This window comes from Ictalurus punctatus, chromosome 13 (genome assembly GCF_001660625.3).
Source record: "Ictalurus punctatus breed USDA103 chromosome 13, Coco_2.0, whole genome shotgun sequence".
In the NCBI taxonomy this organism is placed as follows: Eukaryota; Metazoa; Chordata; class Actinopteri; order Siluriformes; family Ictaluridae; genus Ictalurus; species Ictalurus punctatus.
This window is the reverse complement of record NC_030428.2, coordinates 10864908-10877128: the sequence shown is the minus strand read 5'-3', so window position 1 is coordinate 10877128 and position 12221 is coordinate 10864908. Positions and strand designations below refer to the sequence as shown.

The 12221-nt window shown below is 42.0% G+C and overlaps 1 protein-coding gene across 4 annotated transcripts in view; it reads right to left on the bottom strand.

The window, feature by feature from the left end:
* dnah9 (dynein, axonemal, heavy chain 9) overlaps positions 1-12221 on the bottom strand; it is a 99468-nt gene that overhangs the window by 61940 nt on the left and 25307 nt on the right. For all 4 annotated transcript variants that reach the window (XM_017484454.3, XM_017484455.3, XM_047159465.2 and 1 more), the window contains 6 exons: positions 10214-10370; positions 9080-9184; positions 5674-5831; positions 5117-5255; positions 2314-2601; positions 62-272 (listed from right to left, as the gene is read on the bottom strand). In XM_017484454.3, coding sequence (XP_017339943.1) covers positions 62-272; positions 2314-2601; positions 5117-5255; positions 5674-5831; positions 9080-9184; positions 10214-10370 — 1058 coding nt within the window. The remainder of the gene's footprint in view (positions 1-61; positions 273-2313; positions 2602-5116; positions 5256-5673; positions 5832-9079; positions 9185-10213; positions 10371-12221) is intronic.

Here is a 12221-nt window from a genome sequence, read left to right as displayed (position 1 = left end):
GAATCGTTTAAAAAGAAAGCCTTTTGGAATGGAAGGCAGGAAATGCAGAGCCAGCCCTCACCGTCTTTCCACTCTCTTGTGGCTGGGTTTATGATGCCGAAAAGCTCATCATTGGTGACAGCTTTGGGGTTAAGGTCGGCCCATACGGGCCTGCGCTTCATGTTCTGGTAGGTTTTGTGGAGAGACTTGAGTACTTGTGATTTGCCCGTGCCGGCGTTGCCAACCACAAACACGGAGTGTCGAACAGCCAACAGCTCCTCTAGCTGAACCACCTGCAGAAAACAAGTTTCAGTTTTTAAGTGCAGCTTTATACAGATCCGTTCCTGAATCCAACACCACACTGGAATACTGCAGAATACATCATCAGCTGGTGTAGGATTGTGCTGGCAGGGCTTGTCTCTCACAAACGACATCCCTGATGAAGATCAGGCTGCTCAGCGAGACCCATCTGGCTGAATACTGAACGATTGGGACATTTCTGGAGTGTGATAAGAACAAGAAGCATTAAACGAGAGAAGCCATCAGAGAGGAGGCAGTGGGAGACAGGGTGTGAGATGAGTGGGAAAGAGACAGACGGTGAGAAAGAGATGAAAGCTACAGAGAGAACGACCAAGAAACGAGATAGACAGAGAGAGACAGAGGGAATGTGATTGAGAGATGGCATGTTCAATCAATGGCATTGACGTGGTTTCCCGTTGGGCTCCTCAGAGCTGTTTCAGTGGTTCAAAGGAACGAATGATTGCATCTTTGAAGCAATGGCTGTCAGCTGGTTCGTCAGGGACAGTGGCTAAGGGTTAATTCCGTGCACCCCTCCTTGTCTCCGCTCTTCCTTTCTTGTACAAATCACAGAGGAAGAGGGGCATCAAAGTGCGGGGCACAGCTGAGCTGGAGTCAGGTACCTGAGCATCTTCGCCTGCACCACGGCAGGGGTTAAAATCCTCACTCAGAGCTCAGCCTCCACTGATGGAGTGCTGTTATCCTGTTTGGGTGGCTCTTTGACCTGTTCGAGATTGCACTTATTTCCCCTGGCTCTGGCGGGAGCGACGGCGCTGATAGCCGAGACTCGCCCTAATGCTGGAAATTAGAACTCAACCCCAGCACCTGAGGCACTATCACACTGTAATTTCTGTTTCCTTATATTTGTCCAATATATCCAGTTTCAGACTCCTTTGACGCTAATGTCTATTTGGCACAAACACACCAGTGGGTTTATGGCTCTTAACGGAAGGCAATGTGCAAGAAAAGCAGAGCTGGCAAGGAGAAAAAGGGAGGGGGGGGGGGGGGGGGGGAGAAGAGTGATTGCAGCATCAGGGCCATTCCCTAGCTCTCTGCTGATGACACCTTGACATTTTGAGCTCTTCCGAACCTCTCACTAGAGAGATATGCCCTGTAACACCTGTCAACTGTGGGCTGATATGAGATGACAGCTCTTTGAGGAGTAATGGTTACATTTAGAAGCTTATTATGCTGCATGAACAAGCAACCTACAGGAGCTAGCAACGGCACCAAAAATCATTTGGTTATTCGGATTACTGAAATATAATGCCTGTCTATTGGATAAAGCGTACGTCAGTCTTAAATGGTGCATTTGAACATACGCAGTATATCATCCATATATGACCTTGCTGAGAGATTGAGGGTAGGTAAGGGAGAGAGAAAGAGATAATAGAGAATGTCAGGGAGTGAGAGACTGAGATAATAGTGAGGTAATAGAGAGAGAGAGAGAGAGAGAGAGAGAGAGAGAAGTCTGTCCTTGTCATGTTCCTCTAAACAAGACTGGTGTCTCAAGCAGCTTGAGCATAATATAGTTTAGGGGATACCTGCACTTTCAGCCTGAAATCTGAAGCCACTCGTTCATTCGTTTATTCATTCATATTCAGTAGCCGCTTGTGGCAGTGGGGACAGGGTCAGGCACCGGGCGCGAGTGTGTGGAGGAGACACAGAGAAATAGTGGGTAATGTGCGAGCGGGTACACCGGTGTGTGGCTTAGAATGAAGTGTTTTTATAGTCTGTGTGTGTTTGAGTAAGATTCTGTTGACGCTGCAAAGAGAGAGCAAGACAGACAGCCTTGTGAAACTTTATTCATCAAATACAATTTGATGAGTAAAGTGCTGAAAATAGCTTAATAAAGCATCAATAAAAAGACAGCATCACACTCTCTAAAGCCTGCGTTCGGTGTCCTTGTTCCCCTCGGTGCCTACCGGCGTTCTACACTAGTGTATCCTGGTCAGGGTGGTCGTCGTGGATACAGAGCAAAATGCACACATGCACACACACACCTGAAAAAAAAACCCAATGCGCAGGCTCCCTCACCTTAAGCACAAAGTTGTCTTCGGCCTGCAGTTTGAGGTCCAGTACAGACTGTTTGACGAACTTCTCAAAGTCCAGGTCCCTCTTACGGGGGACATCCAGAGCGGGGAACAGGTCTCCAATGAGACCCATGAAGACGGGCATGTCATCCGTCACTATCTTGGGCACGTTAAAATCTCTCAGCGCCCTCATGAGCACTTGATCCTCGGGTCGCTCTGGATCGCCTCTCTTCAGAGACCCGGCCACCACCAGCACAGACTTGATGGCTCGCAGTCCCCAGTCGTAGTGGTCCTGAGTTATAAGAGTGGGTCAGAGGAAACCAAATCTAATATGGCACACGACACAATTCCACACTGTACCAACACTTTGTCTACGTTATGTTCTGAAAGTCTACCTAGCAGCACATTTTGAACAGTTTTCATTTAACACAATACATGAATAATCATGCACTAATATTAATACTTAGTTAAAAAAAAATACAAACTAATAAGTTAAGGCATGCACTAATCACAACCTAATGAAGAGCACGAATAACGACTACCTTAAGTACATGTTTGTTAGTTAATATATTCATCAACACATCGGGTAAACTAAATCAAACATGCTCTATAAGAAAGAACATGAATTAAACATGCCTAATTTCGAGTTGTACGCAAACATCATCGCATGGCGCCGAATCGCTTTCATGATTCACGTCGATCCTCCTTATCGAACGTAGAAAGACGCATCAACGATAAACACCAATCGTTTCGTCTCAACGCCATCCGATAATGTTTGAACTTCATTCAGGTATTAGTGCATGATTATTCAGTTGACATAATTTACAGCTGTTGTAAATTGTTACTGATATCTTAAATGCTTTTTTCCTATTTGAAAAGTGCTGCTTGGAGAAGAAGAATACTCATAACGATACGCAGTAGTAGAGAACAGCTTAAGATGAGCAACATCAAGGACTCAAGACAGCCATATTCAAAACAAATCGAAGAGCAAACAATTTTATTCATGATGTAAACACAAACAATACTGTGACTCAAAAGAGAGGGAATATTCCATCATCATATGAATACATATGTATTATTATGAAGTTCTTGGCTCAGACTGTGTGGTTGCTCATGACGAGGTAAAGAAGTGCAGCTTAAGTTACAGTTCAATCGTTTACAAAATACACAACTGTATTCATTGCTTTATAAGAAACGGTACAGTTCTATGTGCATTTAATTATAAATATATGATGTGCATCAGATTATGCAGAAATGTTGACACCACTCACTTTCTCAATCAAGCTCTAACAAGATTAAATTGAGCCAATAGACCAACTATGTGTTTAGACTATGAAAGAGCCATAATGCTTTTATCAACAATATTGTATTTTTAAAAAAAAAAATCTGATTTAACAAAGTAACAAAAACAAACAAACAAAAAATTATGCTCATCTAACCCTGTTACTCACTATACAGTATCATTAAAATTATTTATCATGCTATAAAGAAGTGGTGACCTTTTTGCCAGGAAAATATTTGAGTGCTTTAAAATACCGAAGTCAAACGCAGTAGGTTATAACTGCCATAAAAAGTCAAACGGTCTTGCTGCAACTGTCAAAACGTGGCCTTTGTAGAAAATGGAGAGAGGCGTAAAATGGAATTAGAAGGAACAGTGCTTTCTTTAAAATATTATTTTAACAGATAAACGCCAGCCTCATGGGATGGCAATGCTGGCTGTAACTGTAATCTGGAATATTTCAGATTTTTTCAAGATAACCTTTATCTGCTACATCTACCGCATATAGGCAATTGCCACTGATAAAAATAAAAAAAATAAAAAACATTCTTGCATTAATAAAACTAAAACAAAAACAAAAAAGGGGAAAACCCACTGACTTGAAACAAACTCATAATAAAGTCCTAAAAGCAGTTATTAAATTTGGTCAATAAAGGTTTAAATTATCGGAATTCAAAATGACACCTGTTGAACTCTAAAAAAGAATCAAATCAAATAAAGGTGTTAGGATGAGAGATTATCTTATTGACTTTCATCAGCATCCAAATCAATAAAAAAGTAATTCCACTTATTCTGCACTCTTCGTGAGCAATCACGGGAAACTGAGACACTTATGAGTTCAACTGTAGAAATGCAGAGTAACACGATAACACTTAACCTCTAAATTATTCCCTTGGGAAATTGTCCCAGTTTTCAAATTCTTAGGTCAAATTCTGGCACTGCTACAGCCAGCTGTGGAAGCAAAATGAGCCATGCTCACTGTGTGGGATGCATAGCATACTCTATGTCTGCTGTCGCATCATATCACGGGGTCTGGATCTGCGAGGTCATATATGCGTAAGAAGGTAGATAGCGCTTTACTCTGTGTCTGGTACACCGTCCTGTGAGCGACAGTTTAAAGAAAATGTTGGGCTTCACATGCCAAAAGTGTCCATCATAATCAACCATATGCTACGGATGCAATAAATGGTCTGCACTTCCAAAGTGCTTTACACCGTCTCACCCATTCACACACACTCACACACCAATGGTAGCAGAGCTGCCATGTAAGGCACTAGCTTGCCATCAACGTGGAGCAACTTGGGCTTCAGTGTCTCGCCCAAGGACACTTCGGTATGTGTAGTCGCGTGGGCCGGGAATCGAACCGCCAACCCTACGATTAGTGGACAACCCGCTCTACAACCTGAGCCACAGCCGCCCCATAGTCTCTACAGTAGAGTAGAGATTACTTTGGGAAACACTACAGAATGTTTAAAGATTGAGTTTGAGAGTAGATTTTTAACCATCTCAATGCTGGAATGTCCTTTACCTGTTTGGACAGAAGCTCCTTGCAGAGCTGGTAGAGTGTGATGAACTTCCTGGCCAACAGTCTGGCCTCGATAAAGCCTTCTGCTACCAACATGATCTCACAGATGAGTTCAAAGTCCGGCACTACCATGGCACAGGGCCTGCAGGAGAACCATGAAAATACTCACACACATAAATGCAGTTACATTTATATAGCGCTTTTCTAGACACTCAAAGCACTTTACATAGTATTGGGGGGGGGCTCCTTAACCACCACCAGAAGACCGAATAAACACCAGCTATGACAGAGAAAGACCAATGGGGGAATTTCGCCAGGACGCCGGGGTTATACACCTACTGCTTTAAGAGCTACTCTAACAGACGGCATACAAGATCTGTGTTAGATTTATACAGAAAATACACAGCAAAAGCATGCCATGATTAAGTATGGAATGAAACACAACTTTTTTTTTTTTTCTTTTAACAATAACAGCATTTCCTAAATGGTTGTATTTTATTCCTCTTATACCAACACAATTTGCCAACACTTACAAATTTTTATGGATATCCCACACTTACCGAAAGAGAGCTTTCAGGTTCTCAGGCAGCTCCGTCCTGCCGGCGTAGCCTGGATTCATCGTGATGAAGATGCCCACAGAAGGAACCAGGTTCACTTCCTCACCCATGAAGTTAAAGCGTTTCTTCTTATCCCGAATGGCATCCTGGATACTTTTGACCTGATAAACACCACAGACACCTGATGCTAAGGATCAAACTGGAGGATCATTTAAATGCTTTACAGCTACTCTCGAATGCCTGGTGTATTATGCATCTTTAATGAAATCATAAGACAGCTTTGATAACATTCTCTACAAAAGTATTTGAGGTGATTGTAATGCTCACCCAAACACTGTGTTGGTGTCAATGAGCTAGATGTATTTAATCCATTTATGCACCACTTCAAGTTAAGAAGTGAAGGTTAAATAAGCACAAAGCTTTTCATGGAATGCTTTTCATCGAGGGAAAAATCGCAGCGTTTTGCTTCGAGCGTAACTCAGACGTTGCGCCAAACATGCAAGGCAGACATCACATAGCCATATGCTCTAGCTCTTCATCCTATCTCTCTCATCGAGCCTGTTTGATTGCCAAGTGAGAGCAAATTCAGCTGTACATCAGATTAATATTCACTGGGGATGGCATCAATTGCACCGCACATCAGAAAATCACATCATATAATATATTCCACCTGTGCTGCAGCACATTGGAAGCAGTTTAGTGTTGGCTAAATGCAAATTATTCAGGGGAAGAAAAAAAAAAAAATACCCTCACAGCACTCAATGATGCAGATAAACAGTGGCATTAGACCGTTATAATGCCAGCGTCATGTAGGCTATAATAGAGCTGGTGTCCTCGAGTGAACTCCAAATCCATAAGTCTTTTCACATTATATCTTAGAGGTGAGCATCTCAACTGAATGATGGATCAAATCAAAGTAAGTTCTGCTCCAAAGGAAATTGAATTTACTTGAAAAATCATGCCCAGTTTGGGGAAAATGGAGAAGAATCAGTTAAATTGCCACATCTTTTCCACTAGTAGCATTTACGAGGAAAATAAAGCGTTCCATATTAAGGAACCCATTTACCACTAGTGCTGTGCCTCCCATAGTGAAAAGCTGAGCTGGGCTAATTTGTCTCAATACTGATATGTCTGCTGGCTTCCTTCTGTTTGTTTTCGCCTAAGCAACAGTTCTCACATACAAAACCTAAACGCCGTGTATTCTCTCATCCTGTCTACAGTTGGGCTTAAATAGAATGGATTATCAAACGATCCTCCACCACCAAAAAGCCACTTTGTGTTGCGAGTGCACGGGAAGACGGGGCACATTAACGCCCCAGCACAGCTTCACTGATGTTCTCAAACTTGGTAAGATTATTCTTTAAAAGCGCACCGCCAAAATAAATGGTACGTTGATTCATTATTCATCACAGCATCCGAAAAACACATACATTGCTCTGACATTTTCAGGATTCAGACAGTGCCGTCGATGCTTAAAGAGAGCCCACCTTTGCTTTCATTCTCAGCTATCTCTGAGTCACCAGTCCCTGAAATGTGCCGTTAAACAGTTTCTGCTGTAGTGTAGCACAGTTCTTGGAAAAAAAAACGCGCAACCGTAACGTTCACCGGTCATTCAGGTTTATGAAACTATCCATCATCAGGGGTAGATTATGTCTGCAGGCAGGTATTTGTGACCGGGTAATTAAGATTTACTTTGTCGTGTAATTTCTCAAGAATGCGCCACATAAAAGCCTGACAGGCACACTCTAAAAGCAAATGTACAGCAAAATGCCTTTCGTAACTGCTAATTAAAACAACGTGAGATTAAACCCAATGGTACATTAGAGGTTTTCCTTGAGCATGGCCGGTTCCGAGTTTTGCTCTGAGCAGCTGAGTGCGAAAAGTGTTGTGCCAATTTTAGAGAACTCTGGCTGTGACACAGAGAAGGATTTACTGTCCAGACCTATTGGAAATGTTCCCATAGATTTACACTGAATGATTAGACTGATTGGCCATTATGCTGAGTCACAAACACCACCTATCAAGCCCCTATTGGTGTAAGGGTCTGAATTTGTACCGATACTCATTCTTTTACGGCCATACTGAACTAGATAAGCGGATTATTTCGATTTTTTTTTTTAACAAAAAAACATGGATAACCATAAAACCTGAACCGAGTCAGAACGGCTCAGATTATAAAATGAGCTCCAAACTAAAATGGACTAAATAAGACACAACATGCTGTTAGTGCTGGTCTTTCAGTCTGAGCTTGTTAAACAGCTGGACTTTGATGATTTGGTAAATGAGATTGTGAGGAGAAAAGCAAGAAAGAAGCCAGTTGCCTGTCTTCTGCTTAGTACTAGGGATACTGAAGCACTTCGTATTATAGGCTTGTGCGATATAACAATGTACTGTAATCATCTCTACATAATTTTACACTAATATAATACCCTGCGACATTTACTCAGATTATATTGTATTACTAGACCTGCTAACCTTTAAGCATTTTGCGTAGGAGCTGTGCAATTTAACAGCCGAGTACACTAGTACAAACAGTCATACAAAAATACAACAAAAAAAAAAAAAGCAGTCGTCTTCTTCCCAGGAAATAAGGAATATTTCATTTGAAATGATTTCCCAGGTGTTTTTGAACTCAGGCGGTTTGATTTTAACTAATACTGGAAACCTGTTCCCCTTCCCACATCTCACATGTTCTTGACTGGACTCGCACCCAGGGTAGCAAGGGTACCCCTGCTTTATGTCAAGGTAATAACTATATAACAAGTATACCACTAACATCAGTTAACTATATTTATTAGGGATGCCACCAAAACATTTTGTTTGAAAATGGTCAAAAGCAGCACTTTCAAAAGGGAAAAAAAAAAAAAAAAGGATGGAAGTTTTGACCTAAAAAAGATTAAAAACATGCCTGCAAAGACGTGTCAAATTGAACATTTTACAAATAATGTTAATCGAGATTATAATTGAAAAGTGATTAAAAGAGCTCAGACTCATTTAAACACCTTTGAGCAGCAGATCAACCGTGAAAAACGTCAGCCAGGTGGCCAGTTAGACTACTGATTAGTAAAATGATTAAACTGAAAAATGTACCTTTATGTTTGTTTACTGTTTATTTGTACATTACTGCAGAATCACCTTAAAATCCATCATGCGTTCAGGAGCATTTTCATTGCCGCTGCCAGCAAACAGCTGATAATATTATTATGCCTTCCCGTTATTCTGCTTCAACCTGAAATGGTGCAAATGCTTGCTTATTTTTTTTAAGCTATCAATTTTAGACGATTCGGTCGTGTATCACGGATTTTTTATTGCGTATGCGGTAAAATCACGAGCATGTTAAGTCAACGTCGCACAAGCATACCTACTAATCCGCTCCAGAGTTAACGTCATGCGTGAGGTGAAAACTCACCTGCACCGCGACCACAGACAGCACCTCCACTGAGATCCTGTTAAACTCATCGAAGCAGCCCCAGGCGCCTGTCTGCGCCAGGCCTTTGTAGATGTTGCCACAGGACTATGGGATGTGAAAGACAAGAGAGAAAAGGAGGCAGGGTGAGATTGTTACATGCTGGTTAGAGTCTCAACTGAATCACTTCAGAACAGATGATAGTGAATAGATGCGGTGCGACGACCGAATCGTAGCTACGTTCCGGCGTTCCCTTTTTATCGCTCGAGTCATGAGAATGCTGCATGATTTGCACTCTGTCCACGGCCAATAAGCGTCAATGGCCTAGTGTTTGCTAATATCCCTGCATTTAATTCATATTCAAAAAGCATCATGCAATAACTCTAAGCAGAGCAGCAGAGCCTCTTTACGTGCAGGGGAACACAATGTTAAATATCAAGGGAGGAAGAACTCTGACACAAATGAGTGTTGATTGATTGTGGATATGTGTGATCCTAAAGCCCCGTCCACCCCTTCATTTTTGTTTTATTAGCCTCTCTGTATTTAATTTGATTCTCTTTCTCACTCTGACCAGTATCATACTGCAGTGTACAACCAGGTCCGGTAATGATGCAGCAGCCTCAGCAGGTACAAGCTGGATAAAGAGATTAGTCCTGTGTCTCTATTGACTGTCATATTATATGGCTTTTTCTCCCGACTAGTGAATACAGCGACAAGCAGCAACGAGGCCGGAATACTGAGGAGATAGGTGACAAGGCTTAGGAGGTAAATAAGCCTAGGCATCAGAGCTTTACTAATCTGCTGGCCTCCATGTTGGCAGAGGACAGCTTTGCTTTGCTTTAATACACAGCTCAGGAGATGATGGACAAGGAAGAAAAGAAGAAAGGAGAAAGAGAGAGCGAGAAAGGAGGACATGTGCCGCAGGGTATGAGCAGAAAAACACACATTCATCAGCAAACCTGCGGTGAACTCACCGACCCTAATTTCCTCTTAATTAAAACAACATGCCAAGAGTTGTGCTCTGAAGTTGAGGTGAATGCAGATGCAAAAAAAAAAAAACAACCCTCCCCAAAAAAACGGTCTCCCAGAAAGAAGAAAATAAACGACTGAAGATCTACACACGGCAGAGTCTTTCACCTTGTAGTCCATCTGCTCGGAGCAGTTGAAGACGTACACCATGATGCCGAGCGCTCGGCCCAGGTCCTTGGTGGTCTCGGTTTTCCCCGTGCCTGCCGGACCAGCTGGGGCTCCGCTCATGGTCAGATGGAGGGACTGGGTCAGTGTGATGTAGCATCTGTGACGGTCACACACACAAGCATGTCCACACAATATCCATTTGGCAAATTTAAATAAATAAATAAATAAATAAATAAATAAATAAGTGATTCATTTATTTGATTTTGGGAAATATTTGGCAATATCAATATCTTTGTGTACTGTAACTAAACATGAGCTTACACAGAGCCTAATTTAGTTAAAAAGTAGATGCTGCCCCATTAGTTCCCAGAAACATTTTCCCTAATGACAGTTTATGATTATAGGAAGCAATAACCTTTCTTACACCGTTAGAGTCCCGAAACATAATGGAGCCATCTGCACCGCTAGCATTTCTCCCCGCATTCATCTCAACATGGATGAAAGACAGAGTTACAGGTCAACGGACTATTCCAGGAGCTATGAAACCCCCCTCCACCACCATATGCTTGGTAAGACTCTGCGCCATTGATTTCTCCATCAAAGACATGCATTTCCGCTTTGTTGTTGTTTCAAAGACATCCAGAATCCATTTGGGGCATTTTTAGTATAAACAGCTTGCTGAAGAGCTTCAGCAACTTGCTATCTGCTTTTAACAGGAAAGTGTTTAATGGGACACTTTCTTTCTTTATTGGGCTCTGAAGCTTGCGCTACAACTGTGATGAGCTGTGTGTGTGTTGGGAAGACTAAAATCAGCAAGCCTGAAAAGGAAGTTTCAAGTGCTGTCTTCTTCCCATCCACATCTGCTTGCTATACACACTAGGTGACTCATTTGCCTAAACTGTAAAGTCATCCTAAACTTTAGAATCTGCATAAACTTATATAGTTCAAACGTTCCAAAAACACTTTCAAGCCCGCGTCTCACCCTTATTTTAGCTGATAATCTTACCTGGATACTGTAGATTTGTACATAAGCACTGTTGCTGTAATCAAAATCCCTGTCCTGTGGTTATCCCAGGACTCTTCTTCACAATACGCTCATACTGAGCACCCTTTCAACATGCTTAGTATGTTAGCCTTCACTCTTCACACTACCAGCTGTATACTGTAATGATTTATAATCCCACTATCTGGTGTCACCCACAAGGGTCTGGCTCCCTTTTTAATCTGGCACCTCTCAAGGTTTCTTCCCCATGCCATCTCGGAGACATTGTCCTTGCCATTGTCACTTCTGGCTTGCTCATTACGGAACTAGATCTATATCAGGATTTATGCAAAGCAGATTTGTGGCAATGTCTATTGTTGAAAGCACTATACAAATGAAATTGAATTGAAACTGTTTCTTTTTTTATTTACAGGGGGAACTCATTTGAGTGAGCAAGCTGGTCAAACAGAGAAAACTGTCACTGCAAGAGTTTTGCTGTGGGAGGCTGCGAGAATATATTGTAACAGGAAAGTGATATTGCATCATGAAATACAAGAAGCAATATGCAAACGTCTTCTGTTATTAGACTGGTTTAACACAGGAAGTGTATGGCTGAATGTAAGTTTGGGGCATGTCGTATCATTTGCACGACCCATTTCTTTTAAGAGGGGAAAGTATAAGGTGCTTTTTTATGTCTCTGGATGTTGTTGAATTGCTTTATTTCATGGAGCGTCCATGTCAAGCAGTTTATTATTTATTCATTCTTTCATCTGTATCCTGGCCACCATCATGGTGGATCCTGAGCCGGAACAATGAGCGAGAGCTGGGAATACATACAGTACACCCTGGATAGGATACCAGCCCAGCACACGGCACCATGCACACACAAATGCACAATTAACATAGTCAAACCATACACTGGCATGTTTTTGAGATGTGGGAGGAAACTGGAGAACCTGGAAGAAACTTCACACTGACATTAATCCAAGCGACACTATCCACTGTCACACCGTGAACAAGTTTTGA